The sequence below is a fragment of the Cannabis sativa genome, chromosome 1 (assembly GCF_029168945.1).
Source record: "Cannabis sativa cultivar Pink pepper isolate KNU-18-1 chromosome 1, ASM2916894v1, whole genome shotgun sequence".
In the NCBI taxonomy this organism is placed as follows: domain Eukaryota; kingdom Viridiplantae; phylum Streptophyta; class Magnoliopsida; order Rosales; family Cannabaceae; genus Cannabis; species Cannabis sativa.
The window spans coordinates 54,431,025-54,452,260 of NC_083601.1; the positions used below are offsets into that span (position 1 = coordinate 54,431,025).

General features: G+C 35.7%; 1 protein-coding gene and 2 long non-coding RNA genes across 3 annotated transcripts; all 3 read left to right on the forward strand.

The window, feature by feature from the left end:
• The first annotated feature begins 9,445 nt into the window (after window positions 1–9,445).
• Window positions 9,446–13,360, forward strand: LOC115719096 (uncharacterized). The gene is made up of 3 exons (XR_009683487.1): window positions 9,446–9,846; window positions 12,169–12,238; window positions 12,966–13,360. It is a non-coding gene; the product is annotated as an uncharacterized LOC115719096 (long non-coding RNA).
• A 4,688-nt stretch (window positions 13,361–18,048) lies between these two features.
• On the forward strand, window positions 18,049–18,441 carry LOC133035155 (uncharacterized). The gene has a single exon (XM_061110968.1). It carries the CDS (start codon window positions 18,049–18,051, stop codon window positions 18,439–18,441), a length of 393 nt encoding a protein of 130 aa, XP_060966951.1.
• Window positions 18,442–19,262: 821 nt separating this feature from the next.
• Window positions 19,263–21,021, forward strand: LOC133033622 (uncharacterized). The gene is made up of 3 exons (XR_009685773.1): window positions 19,263–19,683; window positions 19,793–19,862; window positions 20,590–21,021. It is a non-coding gene; the product is annotated as an uncharacterized LOC133033622 (long non-coding RNA).
• Window positions 21,022–21,236: the final 215 nt, after the last annotated feature.

Sequence of the window (21,236 nt, forward strand, 5' to 3'; positions counted from 1 at the left end):
AAACAACTTAAACAAGATATTTTCAAATTTGTTCCATTTATTATTCGAATTTAAATAATAATTGAAATTTAATTAAAGTTGATTTTTTATTTAAACCAACTTTGATTTGTAATTTTTCATTATTATAATATGGAACTTGTTCGATATTTATTCGAATTTATTTTTCGAATTAAAAAATGGAAATTAATTAAAGTTGATTTTTTATTTAAACCAACTTTAGTTTGTAATTTTTCATTATTATAATATCGAATAAAATGATTATACAAAATACATATATTATTTTTAAATAATGAGCTTTTAATCAAGAGACATTCGATCTCCATTGTTGGTTTTACATCGCGTTTGTTTTAGTGAGTAATCCTCCCTAATGGAGGAACGTTCATTAGCAATTTCGCACCGTTAATCTCGAAAGATAAGTAGTTTGTAAGTGTTTTGTATGGTATAGATCACCCTAATTGTGGCGACCATACTTGACTTGCAAATTATGAAACAATGGTGGAAGCTCATAAGATAGAATTGCCTTGACTCTCGCCTAAACGGGACAACGCTGAATTCCAATCTTGATCGAATAAAAGGTTGCAAGAATGGTTATCATTTTAGATGAGTTGACAACTCTATTCAATGGATGATGCTTTGACTCTCGCCTAAACGGGACACTGTATCAGTTTGTTGAAAGACCATGGAAAATAAACTATGTTAGATTTAGTATTTCTATAACATATGTCATTACTTGTTATTTTCTGAACTGTGTATGAATGTATGAGCTAAAACCTTACTTCTGTTTTATTGATGTGTTGTAGTGTCATTATGAATAACCCTCACCCTGATCCTCTTCTAGTTAATATCTTAGCAAAAGAACTCTATAGTGTGAAAATGCATCTTGGTAGTTGCATAAACTCGCACCTGTTGATGATGAATCTGAAGTTCCAAAAGGCAAATCTACTGGGAATTGATTTATCAAGAGAACAATGGGTCCAACTCATCCTTAATAGTCTTCCTCTAGAGTATAATGAATTTGTTATCTCTTACATGATCAACAATTCCAACTCCTCCGACATGGATAAGCTCGAAGCAGAATTACGAGCCCATGAACGGAATCTGATTGCAATAGGTCCCCCTGGGTTTGCAATTCATAATCAGAGGAAAAGGACTAGGTATGAAGGATCTAGCAAAGCTGCTTCTTCAAGTACAATTATCAGACATAATCTTCTATGTTAGAATTGTAATGAAAAGGGACATCAAGAAGAACGATGTCCCAGGCTTCTAAACAATTCAAACGAAGGTAATGCTTTTGTCTTTGAATCATGTGTTTAGAGAACGACAAATCCATCTAGATTGTTGATTCTGGGTCTACTAACCATGTATGTTCTTCACTGCAGTTGCTTGAAACTTGGGAAAATATGCTTCGAGGAGAGTTAAAGCTTAAAGTTGGCAATGGCGAATTAGTGTCGGTCAAAGCTAGAGGAAAAGCCCGCATCAAGTTTCAACAAAGATTTTTAATTTTAGAAAATGTTTTATTTATTCCAAACTTTAGTAGAAACTTGATTAGTGTCTCATGTTTGCAAACAAAATTTTATATATTGAATTTTTCGAGTACAAATTGTACAATTTCTCGTAATGGATTTCAAATATGTGTTGCTACAATGGAACAAGGGCTTTATGTTTTAAGACCGAATACTCAAATCTCACTAAGTTGTGAACTTTTCAATGTAGCTAAACCTAGAAACCTCAAAAGAAAAGAGATTGATAATGATGATCAAACTTATCTATGGCATTTACGTTTAGGTCATATAGGCTTTGATAGACTCAATAGGCTCACCAAAGACGATCCATTGAAAAATGTCGTCTTAGGTGAACTGCCAGTATGCGAGTCCTGCCTAGAAGCAAAAATGACTAAACGTTCTTTCTCTGCAAAGGGAGAGCGTGCCAAAATGCCCCTAGGGTTAGTACATTCTGATGTCTGCGGAGCTTTGAATGTCAAAGCCCGAGGTGGTTATGAGTATTTTGTCACTTTCATTGACGATTTCTCTAGATATAGTTTTCTTTACCTAATGCAAAAGAATCTAAAACGTTTGAAAAGTTTCAAGAATTTCATGCTTTGGCCCAAAACCAATTAGGTAAATCGTTAAAGATCTTGCGAACTGATAGGGGTGGAGAATATATGGATATGCAGTTCAAAGATCATTTAATTGAACTTGGAATTGAATCCCAATACACTGCCCCGAGCACTCCACAACAAAATGGAGTTGCAGAAAGAAGAAATCGCACTCTTTTGGAAATGGTTAGGACTATGCTGAGTTATTCAACTCTGTCTACGTCCTTCTAGGGATATGCTATTGAGATGGGAAATGACATTTTAAATGTTGTTCCATCTAAAGCAGTCCCTAAGACACCCGTCGAACTTTGGAATGGTCGTATACCTAGTCTACGCCACTACAGAATTTGGGGGTGCGCTGCTCATGTCTTAAGAAAGAAAGAAGGCAAACTTGAATTACGTACCGAAGTATGCATGTTTGTCGGAAATTCTAAAGAGACTAGGGGTGGACTGTTTTATAGTCACAAGGATAACAAAGTATTTGTTTCTACAAATGCTACTTTCCTTGAGGAGAACTATATTAAAGACTACAAACCGAAAAGTAAAGTTGTTCTAGAGGAATTGCTATCAGATTTAAGTCCTTCCAATGTTCCGTCCTCCTCCACACGTGAAGAGGACAATCCCACTCCCTCAGTTGAACCAACTGAGAAATCTACTACTAAAGTTTCTGTTTAGAAGATCACCGCACCTCGTCGTAGTGGGAAGGTTTCTACAAAACCAGCTCGTTATGGATTGGATGGTGAAATCAATATGGTCGTAGGTGACGGTATTGATGACGATCCATTAACCTATGAATAGGCAATGGCTAGTCCGCAACGGAAACGATGGTCGGCCGGCATGGATTCAGAAATCGATTCCATGAAAAAGAACAAAGTCTGGGAATATGTAGACGCACTTGACGACTATCATCCGATAGGATGCAAGTGGGTTTACAAGAAGAAAAGAGGAGCTGGAGGTAAAGTCGAAACTTTTAAAGCTAGACTTGTAGCCAAGGGTTATACCCAAAGAGAAGGCGTGGACTATGAGGAAACTTTTAGTCCTATAGCCATGCTCAAATCCATCTGAATTCTTCTCTCCATAGCTGCTGCTTTCGATTATGAAATCTGGAAAATGGATGTCAAGACTGCCTTCCTTAATGGGGTACTTGAAGAAACCATCTATATGGAGCAACCAGAAGGTTATGTTCTTTCTGGGCAGGAAAAGAAAGTTTGCAAATTAAATAGGTCTATTTATAGACTTAAGCAAGCTTCTCGCTCATGGAACAAAAGGTTTGATGAAATAATCAAGACCTACGGCTTTCTTCAGAATGAAGATGAACCTTGTGTTTACCAACTCAAGGAAGACCAAATAGTAGTATTCCTAGTCCTTTATGTTTATGACATTTTGATTATTGGAAACAATGTCAAGAAAATGACTCACATCAAGGAATGGCTCAACACTCAATTTGATATGAAAGATTTGGGTGAAGCAGCCTATGTTCTTGGTATTCAGATTATCAGAAACCGGAAGAATAGATCTCTTGCTCTCTCTCAAACAACCTACATAGACAAAGTCTTAGAGAGATTCTCCATGAATAACACCAATGGGGCAAACATGCCTTCTAGATATGGTATTCGTCTATCTAAGGAACAAACTCCGACTGATCCTCAAGAGATAGAGGACATGGCGAAAATTCCCTATGCCTCTGCAGTTGGAAGTCTAATGTATGCAATGTTCTGCACTAGACCTGACATATGCTATGCAGTGGGAATCGTGAGCAGGTATCAGTCTAATCCAGGACATGAACATTGGAATGCAGTTAAGTATATTCTGAAATACTTAAAGAGTACAAGGAATCTTGTGTTAGTCTACAAGGGTGGTGCTTTAAATCCCATAGGCTACACTAATTCAGATTTCCAGGCAAGTCTACAAGACAGGAAGTCTACATCTGGGATGGTGTTTACTCTTGGGGGTGGAGTAGTGGTTTGGAGAAGTGCAAAACAAACCGCGATATCAGACTCAACTATGGAAGCTGAATACATAGCTGCAGCCGAAGCTGCTAAAGAACTTGTCTGGCTAAGAAAGTTCTTCACCAGTATAGGTGTCGTTCCTGGAATGGAAAAGCCTCTGGTCTTACTTTGTGATAACAATGAAGCAATAGCAAACAGTAAAGAACCTCGAAGCCACAAGAGAAGCAAACACATTGAAATGAAGTATCACATTATCAGAGAATACGTGGCAAGAGGGGATGTACTAGTTGAGAAAGTTGACACAGAGGACAACCTAGCTGATCCATTTACCAAAGTCTTGGCCGTGACAGCCTTTGAAAAGCACCGTCAAAATTTAGGATTAATTGATATGTACTAATTAGTTTTATATTAGTGCAAGTGGGAGTTTGTTAGGTTTTATGCCCTAAATAAAACTCCATTTCAATGTAATCTATTTTATTCAACATCAATAAAGAAACAGAAGTATTTTTTATTCATTCGTGTATGTTTTGGTTCAATTTATCAATTGCTTGTCTATTTGATTTGTAAATTCATCTTAAACCCTTTTCACATACTTGATCATGTTTATTGTGCTGTCATCACATTGGAAAGTAAACATGACTATGTGAATAAAGTTTCCTAGATTTATTAGACACAGGGTTTTACTAATATGATAATCTACAACAAGAGTTTACTTGTATTTGGAGAAATGCTATGTTCTTTCCAGAACATTGGTTAAAGTAAACCTCAGGTTGGATGCATAGAGTATGCATCGGAAGGGACCGATCTTGAACTTTGACTTAGATTTAATTAAACTTACCGTAAAATCTATTCAAGTCAATATTGCGAAGTTGATCCTAGATCAAATGTTCTTAATCCTGTTATGATTAGGCTCAATGTTGAAAGGCTATTCGTGTTCTTTGATTTGTTAGTTAAGCCTACTTTTAGGTCAGGGTGATACGTACATTTTGGGAACACGGTAGTGCAATTGAGTGGGAGCGCTAGCATAAACATGGAATCTATAACTTCTATCTGGCGAATAGTAAGCAAAGGATGATCTCCTTCGAGCTTGACCAAACGAAAATAAATGGTGGAGATCTCATTTCACATAAGCTAAAATATCATTTATTCGGGGTCAAGTGTTTTAAGGATAAAATACATAGTAGGGTGTTACGGTAATCTAATCTCTTTACAGTGTAGATCATTCATATAGAGGATCATTGATCAAATTAGGATTATAACAATGGATAACTAATGATGTGTCTATATGGTGGAAAATATAGAGCATTCTATATACTGAGAGTGCAATTCTAAGTTCTATGCGTGGATTCAACGAAGAATTAATAAGTTAGTGCTAAATTCTTGATCTACTTATTGGAAGCTCGTTTATATAGACCCATGGTCCCCGCACTAGTTGAGATAATATTGTTTGTAAGACTCATGTAATTGGTTTTGATTAATCAATTATAATTCACAAATTAGACTACGTCTATTTGTGAAATTTTCACTAAGTAAGGGCGAAATTGTAAAGAAAGAGTTAATAGGGGCATATTTGTTAATTATGATACTTTGTATTGTTCAATTAATAAATATGATAAATGACAATATTATTTAATAATTATTTATAGTTATTAAATAGTTAGAATTGGCATTTAAATGGTTGAATTAGGAAATTGGCATTTTTGAGAAAATCAGATACAAAAGGTGTTAAAATTGCAAAATTGCAAAAAGCAAGGCCCAATCCACTAAGCCATGGCCGGCCACCTTTGTAGGCTTTTTAAGCTGATATTTTCATTATTTTAATGCCAAATAATTCAAACCTAACCCTAGTGGAATGTTATAAATAGATAGTGAAGGCTTCAGGAAAATTATACTTTCTGAATGAGAAAAACCTGAGCCTCCTCTCTCTTCCTTAGCCGCCACTCTCTCTCTCTCTTCTTCCTTCATATTTCGAACTTACCCTAGTGATTAGAGTAGTGCCCACACACAGCAAGCAATACCTCAATCATAGTGAGGAAGATCGTGAAGAAAGATCATCAGCAAAGGAGATTTAGCATCAAGGATTCAGAGAAAGAGATCCAGGTTCAGATCTTGATAATACTCTGCTACAGAAAGGATACAAGGGTTAGAGATCTGAATTGAAGGAGTCATTTAATTCCGCTGCACCCAATGTAAGGTTCCTTAACTTTATATGTGTTTAATTTATCATTTTAGAAAGTTCTTATTTAGGATGTTAATAAACATACTTGTGAGTAGATCTAAGATCCTGGTAAAATAATTTCCAACATAGCGTGCATAGGTTGATATTACGGTCGATAGTACCGTACTACTTGAGAGTATCACATCGGTACGGCTAGAGTATGACTAGCGTACCGAGTATAGGCTGATATTATGGTCAATAGTACTGTCGTACGAACATTCTAGACTCAGCACGGTGTTGGACATGGGGATAGGGTTATGGTTAGGGGTATGGGCGTCTGATCAAAATCTAGGTTATTGCTATGTTATTGTTTATGCTTTTCTTACTGAGTCTGTTGACTCATAGTTGCTATTTCTATGTGTAGGTAAGGGCAAGGCTAAGGCTGAGCAGCCATGAGAGCGAGCAGATGGAGATTGTACATGTCAGGGCGGTTAGGCTTGGAGTGTACGATCTTTGGGACATCAGGGCTTATTTTGTATAGTTGCTAGGCGACAGACTTTTGTATTTGTACAATGAAACTTTTGTAAATGCTTTTTATCCTGAAATTTTATATGTATGCTATTTTATGTTTTTAATTAAATGAGCAAAATTTTAATTAATCATGATTTTTGATAACCTCGTTGATTAGCAACGAGTTGCATTGTAAGTTAAAAATAGTTAGGGTGTTACACTTTTAATTTAATAAAATGAATTTAAGAAAAACAAACACAATTAAAAATAAGATATTTTGAAGGTTAAGATATTTTCAATTTTATTTAAAAAATAAATCAAATAAAATATCATAAGTTTAAAAATTTTATAGTTATGAAACGCTAAAATTCCTATTCAAACCAAAATTAAAAACTTTTCAAAATTCCATGTCATTTTGACGAATATATAAAAAATTAAAATAAATATCTAATAAGATAAAATGTCAAAATTAACATTTTTCTAATCTTATAATTTAAATTAATAAAATATATTTTAAAAATAACAAATTTTAAAAATCTGATATGGTTAGCAAATTTAAAGTTCTAACTATATTTTTTGTAAGTTTTATTAGTATATTAATATCAAAATAAGATCATTTCAAATTTTAATAATAAAATAAGTAATATTTGATCTTATAACTAAAATAAATAAAACAAACAAAACTAATCAAAAATTTTAAAATTAACCATAAGGCTAGTTTGTGAAAAAATCAATATTTTAAATTCAAAGGCTACTAATACCAGTTTAATTAATTAAAAAACTAAAAAAAATAATTTTATTCCGATAATTGGATTTTTATTTAGAAATTTGAATTCTACATAAAATTCTACTAAAATTTAAATTTCACTGAAAAATGATTTTGGAATCAAAAAATATCATAAAAAGAAGTTTGGGCACAAGGAGTATGTCGTGCATACTCATGCACGCGCATACGAGGGCATCAGGACGAGACACGAGGCTGCATGTAGCCTCCATTGCCGACGATCCTCGGTAAGGTGGGGCCAAGCTTCGAACACGCCCTTGTCTGAAGGGGTTTTGTTCGAGCGAGCTGCACGAGACACTGGGTTGTCTCCTCCTTGCGCGCGCGTACGTGTGCAACAAACTTGGGATAGTTTCACTCAAATTCAAAAAATCATAACTAATTCATAAAAAATCAAAATTGAGTTCTTTAAAGGCCTAAATTTATTAATATTTAATCTAATTTCCAGAAAAAAAAAATACTTTCAGAACATAACTAAAAATATTTATCATCGTAAAATAGCAATTTCCATACAATCATCAAATATGCTGATAAACTAACATGAACACATCCAATCAACACAATCATTGTTTTAAATCCATTTTTCATGAGAGTAAATCATTACCATAGCTCTGAGGCCAGTTGTTGGGGATTTTCTTACCTGGATCTAGATTTACTACCATGTATGTTGTTTAACATCCTAAATATGAATTTATAAAATAATAGAATTTAAACACATATAAAGTTAATAAAACTTACATTGGTTGCAACAGAATTAAATGACTCCTTCCACTCAGATCTCTAATCCTTGTTCCTTTCTGTCCTAGAGTATTGTCAAGATTTGAGTTCGATTCTCTTTTAGGTGTTGGATTCTTCACTGTCTTACACACTATGATTGAGTACTAGACTTGCTATGTGTGGGCATGTACTCAATCACTAAGATGGGTGAAATTTTATGAAGAACAATGAAAGGAGGTTCGAATATAGAAGAATGAAGAAGAAGAAGTCTGAAGAACTCTTTAGTTGTGTGACAAATTGTAAACTAGGTTATGAGTCATTAGTTACATAATGAGACCATCTTATTTCTTTTATACTAATTCAGCTAAGGTTAAACTTAAATTATATGGCATTAAAAAATGATAAAAATTTGCCAAAAATCACCTTAAGTGGCTGGCCACATAGTGGGTCCCACTAAATTGGAATTTTGCCATTTTATACAAGTATTTATCCTTTTCTTTCACAAATTTCGTATTTTTCAATTTTCATCCTTTAAATATTAGTACTATATATTTAATAATTAAAATTAATTATTAAATAAAATTGCCATTTAATTTATTTATTAATAATGTTAGTATTACTATGTTATTATTGGGCTATAATTGATTAGTTAAATAAAATTGTAATTAAATAAGTATAAGTTTAGCATTAAAAATAATCTTATTCTCTTGAGTTTATTGAAGTCAACGTGCAACACTAGGAAAAAAAAAATAAGACTTAATTAATCTAGATATAGTTAGTGAAGTTAGGAGAATACTTGGTATAATTCTTATATTAATAATATTTTATTAGATTGGAGAGAGAGTAGTTTCATGCGTGCTATTTTATTGGTAATGCATGAACTACATATATATATATATATATGAGACCTATTCCCACTAGCTATGTGTACATGAGATGAGAAGGGAAACAATTCAAATTTTAAGTAGATAGATGATTCCCGTGGCTATTATAGAGATATAAGTTCATATTTTTTTAATTAGTTAAAGACCATTTCCAAACCACAAACGTGTGTGACTTGAAGGGAATTTAAAAAATTTTATTTGTTTTACTCTACACGTGGATACTAGGTGGAGGACATGGTTGGAAAAGTTTAAAGATTTAGCCATAGAATTGTGTGAGGACTTAGGTTCGGCTCAACTAAAACCAATTTTCATGGAATAGTATCAACTCTTTTGATCGAGTAATAAGGTGGGATTGAGGGGTTTAATTATTTATTTAAATACTTGTTATGTGAAGCACGGTTAGTGTTGGAGTTAGTGGGTAAGAGACCTAGGCCTATAAATAGAGAGCTTTTGCTCACTTATTCATTTCACTCAAATAGTCAAATAGCTATCCAGTATATCCTTCTTCCATTTTCCTCTACACTGAAGTGATTTTATTCCATCTTTTATAGTCAAACACTTGTTTCTCCAAGAGCCAAATAGTCCTACACACCATCATTATTACTAGAAGCTTTAAACATCAACAACCTCTCTTAAACATCACCATTATTCTCCCATACATTTATATATTTCCTTCATCATATCGGCATCACCACTACCACTATTTTCACATTCAAATTTTAGTGCTCTGCTAGTTTTCTTTGGAAATTAAGGTATCATCTTATAATTTTACCTTTGTAGATTCAAGGTTTAAAATTTCATATATATATATATATATTGTAAAGCCTGCTTAGTTAATTTGGAAATTAGCAGTTATTTATGTTAATCATGAAATTATTTATAGCTATTTAAATAATTTAGTATTGATATTTATGGAATTCAGATATGCATGAGTATGTTATCAGTAGTTTTTTTTTTATATTTCGCATTTCCGGTGTCCGGCATTTTGGAACGCGGCGTTTGGCTCAGTAGAAATCACAACTTAGTATGTTAGTATTTTGGGGACGGGTTTTAGACATTGGGAATGTCGGGAATGGCCGGGAATTTAGAATGTCCCAAAAATACCCCTTTAGTATGATTTATGTGATTTTATGGTGGAGGGGCAAAATGGTCTTTTTGCCCCATTAGTGTTTTGTCTTATGTGAGTTTATTAAATGAATTAAATGGTTATTTTATGCATGTTATTTGGCTGAATATATTGAATTATTATAGCTTTTATTCTTTTCCCAAACTTAGAAAATAAAATCACTTTTTATTCAAAGAAACTCTCTCAACTCTCTCTCTCTCTTTTCGGCCATTAGAGGCAGCTCCTAGGGTGATTTTCCTCTTCAAATTCTTGTAGATTTCAGCTTGTTGTGTGTCTCTAATCAAGGTAATTCTTGTCTTGCTCTTCTATTTAGTTTTCTTGAGTTTTTTTGTGAAATTGGATGAAATGCATGTTGGATTTTATGTTGTTGTTGCTGCTGTAATCTGATTATTATTTTGAGTTTAAGCATGTTAGTTTAGGGTTGTTTTGATGCTTGATTACTAGGTTGAGCATGCTAGAGGTTTATTATTGCAAAAGTTATGAATTTTGAGAGAAAATGCTATGTTTGGTTTCTGTGAATTGCTGGATGTTTCTGTATGTTTTTAGAGATGATTATATGCTTACTTGAGTAGAATTAAATAGGTTAGGATGCATGTTAGGTGGTTTTGCTCAAGCTTGAGTTTGGAACTCAAAGCTTGAGCTCCAATGGTGATTTTTGTGTATGTGGTTTCTGGGTAGGTTTGATGCCTTGGAATTGTTATTTGGGGCATATAGAACAGGTCTGGAAAGTTTGGGACCAATTGGGTTTGAATTGGTCAAGTTAGGAGATTTTTAGTTGGTCGCTCGCGAGGAACCGGAATTCGGTTGAGCATCCCAATTCGGATGGGGGTTCAGAATTTCCCAGAACCGGAATTCCGGTTGGGCAACCGCTCTGCCGGTTGGGGGATTTTTCAGAACCCTAGTTTTCCTCGTTTTTGGGTTTTTAGGGGTATTGCCATGCTTTTTATCGATAGGGAAACTTTTAGTTTCAAGTTTTAGTCCCCGGGAAGTGATTTAGCGTGTCACTTATAGCGTTGTGATTTTTATGGTTTAGGAGCCGATGTCCGTTCGGCTTCGGTTCGTCGGGTTGACGGCACACACGAAATCGAATCCGGGTAAGATTAGTATAACAACATGCATATGTAGATTACATGTTTAACGTGCATGTAGGAAGCCTTTGCTAGATTACATTAGATATGTATTTAGGCTTCGAACCATCCAACCCTGTCACGTCGGTACGAGCCGGAGTATGACCAAGAATGAGTATGACCGGCTCGACCGATCAGCCGACACTTGGTTGGTGGTTCGGTGCTATTGACCTATCCCGTCGGTACAGCCGGAGTATGACCAAGCGGCGGAGTATGACCGGTTCGACCGATCAGGAGGATACTTGTCAATAGTACCGTCCCCTGAACGTTCAAAACTCAGTACCATGTTGGACATGGCAGTAGTGCTCAGTACCATGTTGGACATGGCAGTAGCGGGACTCAGTATCGTGTTGGACACGGCAGTCAGTTTTATGTATGATATTAGTATGCTTTTCTTACTGAGTCTGTCGACTCACAGTTTACGTTCATGTGTAGGTAAAGGCAAGGCTGTAGCTGATGGACCGTGACCGAGCATATGAGATTGTACATGTCGGGGCAGTTAGGCCTGGAGCGTACGATCCTCGGGACGAGGCCGAGATTTTTGTAACTGTCGTTAGACGACTTTCATTTTGATGTAAAAGTTAAACAGTTAAAACGTTTGTAAATATTTTTATAAATCGGGATCCCGAGACTTTTTGTAAAATGGTTTATAAGTTTAATGAAAAAGCAAAATTTTAATTAATCACGTTTTTCCATAAACCTCGTTGATTAGCAACGAGCTGCACAGTACGTTTAAAAATCACGTAATACGCCTAAGATAGTTAGGGTGTTACATGTATATACCATTATGATAAATCCTAATTAATAAGTATGAAATTTAGGTTTTTCGTAAGACAATTATTTCTCAAGAATCACTCTCTTTGCAATCAAGGCTAGGACTCCACATTCGAGGTAAGGAAATTAAGTAGAAAAAACATAAGTTTTCTGTATGTAATAACATTCATAGGAAGAGTGGGAATAGTAAAAGAGAAGTTAACTAAGGTCTTCTGCCTGACTCTTTATTGTTTGTTATTTAATGTACTGTATAATATATATTTAAATAATATGTTTATAAGATTCATGTTATTTATGTATGTTTACAGTATTAGAGCATGGCCATTGCTAAAGGTATATATTTAAATAATATGTTTATAAAATTCATGTTATTTAAGTATGTATGTAAATAGTGTGTTTATAAGATTCACATTATTTAGTTATGATTATTTTGTTATTTAAATAATGTATAGTAGTTTTCCATTATTTAAATTAGATAGATTATAGTTTATGTGACATGATTTGACCGAGAAGATAATGGTTAAATACTTGATTGTTGGGTCTATATGGTAGATAGGGAGCCATTTAGTAGTGGGTACGATTTTACTGAACCCAGCCCTCCGCCATTTAGCCCAATAGCTCGAGTTTATTTGCCAAAATTGGACTCGAGCGTAATCATTATTATGTGATTTAGCTTAGAACCTAGTTATTAGTGACTAGTGATATGATTAAGTTTATGTTTTGTTATCTGCCTAAATATGTGCATGTGCATTTTAATTAAGTTTTGCTTTTATTTATGTGACTACCTGACACACATTTCCTTACTGAGTTTAGTAGCTCACCCTTATCAAATTACCATGTGCAGACCAAGGTAACTGAAAGTTTAGAAAGCCGGTGGCGAGTGAAACTTTGGACGCTTGTGTGTGTGAACTCGCTGAGGGCCCTATAACTGTGGGCGGTCTAGGGCGCTCTATTTATTTATTTACGTTATTAAATTAATGTCGTAATTGTTTTAGTTATTATTTATTATGTCTTTTGTACGAAAACTGGCCAGTTGTGAATATTTTCAAGTATTAAATAAAAATGTGACATTATGATTTTCCGCGATTAACGCTTGTAAATAAAATTAATATTTTTATAAAAGTACGGGCGTTACAGTTTGGTATCACAGCCACAGTTATATCGGTCCCGAACGTTCTCACGAGTTACACACATCAGCCAAAAAGTTTCTGCTTGCCACCAAGTAAGTCCATTATATATGCTTGCATTTTATGTGTATTTTTTTTTTTGTAGTTTCTAAACTGGCATTTTACTTAAAAAAAAAAAAAAAAAAAAAAAAAACCTTAGTACCAATAGCCAAGTTTAGGTACTACCCATATGAAATAATTTTTTTAACACATATAAATATATTTCAAGTTAGTTTAAAATAAAAAAATTTGGGTGAAATTTTAGAACTTGATGATAGATAGCACCATATGACTCTTGAAAAAAAAAATCATAGAAATTTTTCTTTAAGTAACCATATAAAAAAAAAATGTGTGTCTTATTATTTTATGTGATTATTTATTTTATCTTTGAATAAATAGAAATTATTTGTGAACTAGTTATGCAAGTATGGGCATTTTTTTTTTTGAAAATAGTGATATCTTATTTAAGTTTATCTTCTTTTAGAGATTCTTAGAAACAAACAAGGAACATTAGGAAATAATGTCTCCAAGAAGATCACTTCGAATCAACGGTAATAGAAACATCCACGTGGATGCAACTCCAGCACCCGCAAGGGGCGGAGGCCGAGGTGATGGTCGACGCGGAGGCCGACGTGGAGGCCAAAGCGGTAGGGGAGGTAGACAAGGAGCATCGATAGCACCGGTAGATGAAGTAGCACTCGAACAACAACAAGCACCTCCTAATGCTCAAGCTGAGATACTCCGAGAAAACGCTCGTATACGTGAGGAGCTAACTCAAGAAATTGCAAGGCTATGAGCTCAGAATGAGGAGTTACGCCAAAATCAAAATCCACCCGTTAGAAACCTAGCTCTTCAACCAGCTGCAGTGAATCCAGAACCAATACAACGTTTTGAACCTGTGTACGAGCGTTCAGGAAACAACAACCACCAATATTCAATGGGAGCTCGGACTCACTTGAAGCTGAGGAATGGTTGCGCTCAGTGGAGTCCATATTGGAATATATGGACCTCAATGATAGGGAAAGAGTATCCTGTGCTGCCAGCCTACTTAAAAAGGATGCACAGATCTGGTGGGAAGTAGTAAGACTGAGTCGCAACATAACAACTATGACCTGGTTGGACTTTGTTGATGTGTTCAACATGAAGTACTACAGTGCCGCCATACTGGCTGCAAAAGAAGATGAGTTTATGAATCTAAGGCAGAACAATCTCACTGTCACGGAGTATGCTAGGCAATTTGACCGTCTGGCAAAGTTTGCACAAGAGATCGTACCAACCGAGGCCCTTCGGGTCAAAAGGTTCTTGAAAGGGATGAACCCCATGATTAAAAAAGATGTGAAAATCATGGTGGGGACCAACACAGTTTATGCTGAGGTGTTAGAAAAAGCTCTTGAAGCTGAGTTACTCGAAAATGATATAAAGAAGGAGAATGCTGGTAAGTGGGAAGCCCGAAGTAATAATGGAGGAAATCAAGAGAATAAGAGAAAACACGAGGGAAGTCATGGTAATGATCGTGATAAAAAGGGGAAAGCAGTGGTCCAAAATAACAACAATGGGGTGAAAAGGTCCTATGTAGAATTCCCAATTTGCCCCACATGCAATAGGAAACATCTTGGGGAGTGTAAGATGAAGTCAGGGGTGTGCTACAATTGCGGGCAGCCAGGCCATCTGAAGAAAAATTGCCCGAAGGGACAAAAGAAGGAGAACCAAGCCGCTCCTGCTCGAGTGTTTGCTCTCACCAGAGGAGAAGCGGCCACAAGCAACACTGTTGTCTCAGGTCAGGTTTCTATTTACGGATTGCCTTGTAATGTTCTCTTTGATTATGGAGCTACTCATTCTTATATAGCTACTAGGGTAATTGATAGTATAGATAAGCCATGTGACCTGCTTAGATGTGGTATTGTGACGGAATTACCCTCGGGAGAAACCATGTTATCAACAAGAAGAATGCGAGATGTACCTATCATAATCGAAAGCAAAGAACTCATGGGCGACCTAATAGAGCTGGAAATGAAGGAATATGATGTTATACTTGGGATGAATTGGCTATCTAGTAACGGTGCGACAATCAATTGCGGAAAGAAACTGGTCGTTTTTGAAACAAAGGCTGGGGATCGGTTTATTTTCAAGGGCGACAAGCTAGCCCTTAGGACTCCATTAATCTCTTCCTTGAAAGCTAGTCAGCTAATGAAGGCGGGATGCATGGCATTCTTGGCCAGCGTAGTGGATAGAGTAATAGAGACGCAACTAAATGTGGAGAATGTGCACATAGTCTGTGAATTTCCAGAGGTCTTTCCAGAAGATCTACCGGGACTACCTCCAGACAGAGAGGTGGAGTTCATCATCGAATTAGCCCCAGGGACTAATCCAATTTCAAAGGCTCCCTACAGAATGGCACCTAATGAGTTAAAAGAGCTTAAAATACAACTACAGGAGCTCTTAGACAAAGGGTTCATTAGACCGAGTTACTCACCTTGGGGTGCGCCGGTACTCTTTGTCAAGAAGAAAGATGGAAGTATGAGGATGTGCGTAGACTACCGTGAGCTCAACAAGGTGACCATCAAGAATAAGTATCCTTTGCCAAGGATTGACGATCTCTTTGATCAATTGCAAGGCTCGGCTGTGTTCTCAAAGATAGATCTAAGATCTGGGTATCACCAGCTGAAGGTCCGGAAGGAAGACATACCCAAGACAGCATTCAGAACACGGTATGGACACTATGAGTTCTTAGTAATGTCTTTCGGACTAACTAACGCCCCAGCAGGCTTCATGGATATGATGAATAGGGTGTTCAAGGAGTACCTAGATAAGTTTGTTGTTGTATTCATTGATGACATTCTTATCTACTCCAAAACCATGGAGGAACATGAGGAACACCTGAGGATGACTCTAAGCCGACTTAAGGAGAACCAACTATATGCCAAATTCAAGAAATGTGAATTCTGGTTAGAGAAGGTGGCATTCCTAGGCCATATAGTTTCCAAAGAAGGAGTCGAGGTGGATCCTACAAAGATCGAAGCGGTCAAGAGCTGGCCAACACCTAAGACTGGAAGTGAAGTAAGAAGCTTCTTGGGTCTAGCTGGTTACTATAGACGCCTCGTTGAAGGATTTTCCAAGATCGCAACTCCTCTAACCAACTTGACTCGAAAGACGCAAAAGTTTGTTTGGTCAGAAAACTCTGAGGGTAGCTTCCAAACACTTAAGGACAAACTAATAACAGCCCCTGTATTGTGTGTTCCCAATAACAAGGATAAGTTTGTGGTGTACTGCGATGCATCAAAACAAGGGCTGGGATGCGTGCTGATGCAAAATGACAAAGTAGTAGCGTATGCCTCAAGACAACTTAAGGAGTATGAACAAAGGTACCCAACACACGATCTGGAGTTGGCAGTAGTAGTTTTTGCGCTAAAAATATGGAGGCACTATCTCTACGGGGAGAAATGTGAAATTTATACCGACCACAAGAGCCTGAAGTACTTCTTTACGCAAAAGGAACTCAACATGAGGCAGAGGCGATGGCTAGAGCTTGTTAAGGACTATGATTGTGAAATCCACTACCACCCGGGGAAGGCCAATGTGGTAGCAGACGCGCTAAGTAGACGCAGTTATGCCAGCTTGGCCATACTGGCACAAATAGAAAGGCCACTACAACAAGAACTCCAAAGAAGTGGTATAGAGATCATTACACAAAAACTAGCTAACCTAACCATTGTCTCAACGCTGCTACAAGAACTTAAAGATGCACAGATTGTTGATGAGTTCTTACAGAAGAAAAGAGCAGGCTTGCCAGAGAAGGAGGCAGAGGATTTCTCCGAAGGTACAGACAACATGCTGAGGTATAAGGGAAGAGTATGTGTAGCCAACGACGTAGAGCTTAAAAGAAAGATCATGATGGAAGCACACACTACACCCTACTCAATGCATCCAGGGTCAACCAAAATGTACAATGACTTAAAAACCTTGTATTGGTGGCCAGGGATGAAGAAGGATGTAGCTGAATTTGTAGCTAGATGCCTCACATGTCAACAAGTTAAGGCTGAACATCAGAGACCAGCAGGGATGTTGCAACCCCTAGACATCCCAGAATGGAAGTGGGAGGATATAGCCATGGATTTTGTGATAGGACTACCCCGAACAACCAAGCAACACGACTCAGTTTTGGTAATTATAGACAGACTCACAAAGCCAGCACACTTTGTTCCAGTAAAGTCTACTTACAATGCAGAGCAGTACGCTGACTTGTACGTACAAGAGATATTAAGGTTGCATGGAGTTCCAAAGACGATAGTCTCTGATAGAGGTTCAGTATTCACTTCCAAGTTCTGGGAAAGTTTACATAAGGCAATGGGGACGCGATTGAAATTAAGTACAGCATTTCATCCCCAAACAGATTGACAATCTGAACGCACCATCCAAATACTCGAGGATATGCTTCGAGCGTGTGCACTAGACTTCACTGGCTCGTGGAGCAAGTATTTACCCCTAATGGAGTTCTCCTACAATAATAGTTATCAAGCCACAGTCGGAATGGCACCATATGAGATGTTGTATGGACGAAAATGTAGGTCACCGCTTCACTGGGATGAAGTTGGAGAAAGACGCTATTTAGGTCCAGAAGCAGTAAGAGAAGCTTCAGAAGCAGTTGAAAGGATACAGAAAAGGATGCTCACCGCCTAAAGTAGACAGAAAAGTTATGCAGATCTGAAAAGACGGGAGGTTGAGTTTTCTGTAGGGGACTTAGTGTTCTTGAAGGTATCACCTATGAAGGGGATTATGCGTTTCGGAAAAAGGGAAAAGTTAAGCCCAAGATTTATAGGTCCTTTTGAGATACTGGACAGAGTTGGTCAGGTAGCTTACCGTTTGGCCCTACCGCTAACATTAGCAGAAACGCATAATGTTTTCCACATTTCCATGTTACGTAAGTATGTACCTGATTTAATACACGTGCTTAAGTACAAGAACTTGAACTTGCAGCAGGACATGAGCTTTACGGCACGCCCTGTGCGCGTGATAGAAAAAGGAATAAAGGTCTTACGAAATAAGACTATACCCTTAGTCAAAATCCTGTGGAGTGATAGTTCTGATAGAGAAGCGACATGGGAGTTGGAGAAGGACATTCAGAGTCAGTACCCCGAGTTATTCTCTAGTAAGTAAATTTCGAGGACGAAATTTCTGTAAGGAGGGTAGATTGTAATAACCAAAAATATTCAGGCATTATTTTTTTTTATGATAGTCTAAATATCTCGATGTGGAAGTAATGATTGCATAAACTACATTATTATTGTTTACATATGTCTTTTATTAAAGTGGTAACAATTTTAATTTATTGGGCCTTATATTTTTCTTCTTATAAATCTAATAAATTATGTTAGTATTACTATGTTATTATTGGGCTATAATTGATTAGTTAAATAAAGTTGTAATTAAATAAGTATAAGTTTAGCATTAAAAAGAATCTTATTATCTTGAGTTTATTGAAGTCAACGTGCAACACTAGGAAAAAAAAATAGGACTTAATTAATCTAGATATAGTTAGTGAAGTTAGGAGAATACTTGGTATAATTCTTATATTAATAATATTTTATTAGATTGGAGAGAGAGTAGTTTCATGCGTGCTATTTTATTGGTAATGCATGAACTACATATATATATATATATGAGACCTATTCCCACTAGCTATGTGTACATGAGATGAGAAGGGAAACAATTCAAATTTTAAGTAGATAGATGATTCACGTGGCTATTATAGAGATATAAGCTCATACTTTTTTAATTAGTTAAAGACCATTTCCAAACCACAAACGTGTGTGACTTGAAGGGAATTTATAAAATTTTTATTTGTTTTACTCTACACGTGGATACTAGGTGGAGGACATGGTTGGAAAAGTTTAAAGATTTAGCCATAGAATTGTGTGAGGACTTAGGTTCGGCTCAACTAAAACCCATTTTCATGGAATAGTATCAACTCTTTTGACCGGGTAATAAGGTGGGATTGAGGGGTTTAGTTATTTATTTAAATACTTGTTATGTGAAGCACGGTTAGTGTTGGAGTTAGTGGGTAAGAGACCTAGGCCTATAAATAGAGAGCTTTTGCTCACTTATTCATTTCACTCAAATAGTCAAATAGCTATCCAGTATATCCTTCTTCCATTTTCCTCTACACGTACTGAAGTGATTTTATTCCATCTTTTATAGTCAAACACTTGTTTCTCCAAGAGCCAAATAGTCCTACACACCATCATTATTACTAGAAGCTTTAAACATCAACAACTTCTCTTAAACATCACCATTATTCTCCCATACATTTATATATTTCCTTCATCATATCGGCATCACCACTACCACTATTTTCACATTCAAATTTTAGTGCTCTGCTAGTTTTCTTTGGAAATTAAGGTATCATCTTATAATTTTACATTTGTAGATTCAAGGTTTAAAATTTCATATATATATATATATGTATATACCATTATGATAACTCCTAATTAATAAGTATGAAATTTAGGTTTTTCGTAAGACAATTATTTCTCAAGAATCACTCTCTTTGCAATCAAGGCTAGGACTCCACATTCGAGGTAAGGAAATTAAGTAGAAAAAACATAAGTTTTCTGTATGTAATAACATTCATAGGAAGAGTGGGAATAGTAAAAGAGAAGTTAACTAAGGTCTTCTGCCTGACTCTTTATTGTTTGTTATTTAATGTACTGTATAATATATATTTAAATAATATGTTTATAAGATTCATGTTATTTATGTATGTTTACAGTATTAGAGCATGGCCATTGCTAAAGGTATATATTTAAATAATATGTTTATAAGATTCATGTTATTTAAGTATGTATGTAAATAGTGTGTTTATAAGATTCACATTATTTAGTTATGATTATTTTGTTATTTAAATAATGTATAGTAGTTTTCCATTATTTAAATTAGATAGATTATAGTTTATGTGACATTGTTTGACCTAGAAGATAATGGTTAAATACTTGATTGTTGGGTCTATATGGTAGATAGGGGGCCATTTAGTAGTGGGTACGATTTTACTGAACCCAGCCCTCTGCCATTTAGTCCAATAGCTCGAGTTTATTTGCCAAAATTGGACTCGGGCGTAATCATTATTATATTATTTAGCTTAGAACCTAGTTATTAGTGACTAGTGATATGATTAAGTTTATGTTTTGTTATCTGCCTAAATATGTGCATGTGCATTTTAATTAAGTTTTGTTTTTATTTATGTGACTACCTGACACACATTTCCTTACTGAGTTTAGTAGCTCACCCTTATCAAATTACCATGTGCAGACCAAGGTAACTGAAAGTTTAGAAAGCCGGTGGCGAGTGAAACTTTGGACGCTTGTGTGTGTGAACTCGCTGAGGGCCATATAACTGCGGGCGGTCTAGGGCGCTCTATTTATTTATTTACGTTATTAAATTAATGTCGCAATTATTTTAGTTATTATTTATTATGTCTTTTGTACGAAAACTGGCCAGTTGTGAATATTTTCAAGTATTAAATAAAAATGCGACATTATGATTTTCCGCGATTAACGCTTGTAAATAAAATTAATATTTTTATAAAAGTACGGGCGTTACAATTTGGTATCAGAGCCACAGTTATATCGGTCCCAAACGTTCTCACGAGTTACACACATCAGCCAAAAAGTTTCTGCTTGCCACCAAGTAAGTCCATTATATATGCTTCCATTTCTATGTGTATTTTTTTTTTGTAATTTCTAAACTAGCGTTTTACTTAAAAAAAAAAAAAAAAAAAAAAAAAACCTTAGTACCAATAGCCAAGTTTAGGTACTACCCATATGAAATAAGATATATGGAGTATACATTGGAAGGGATTGATATTGATTTTAGATAAGATATCATAAACTTGTCATTATATCTTTCTAAGTCAATATCAATGGTTGATCTTAGGTCTATGGATCTTAATCCTGATA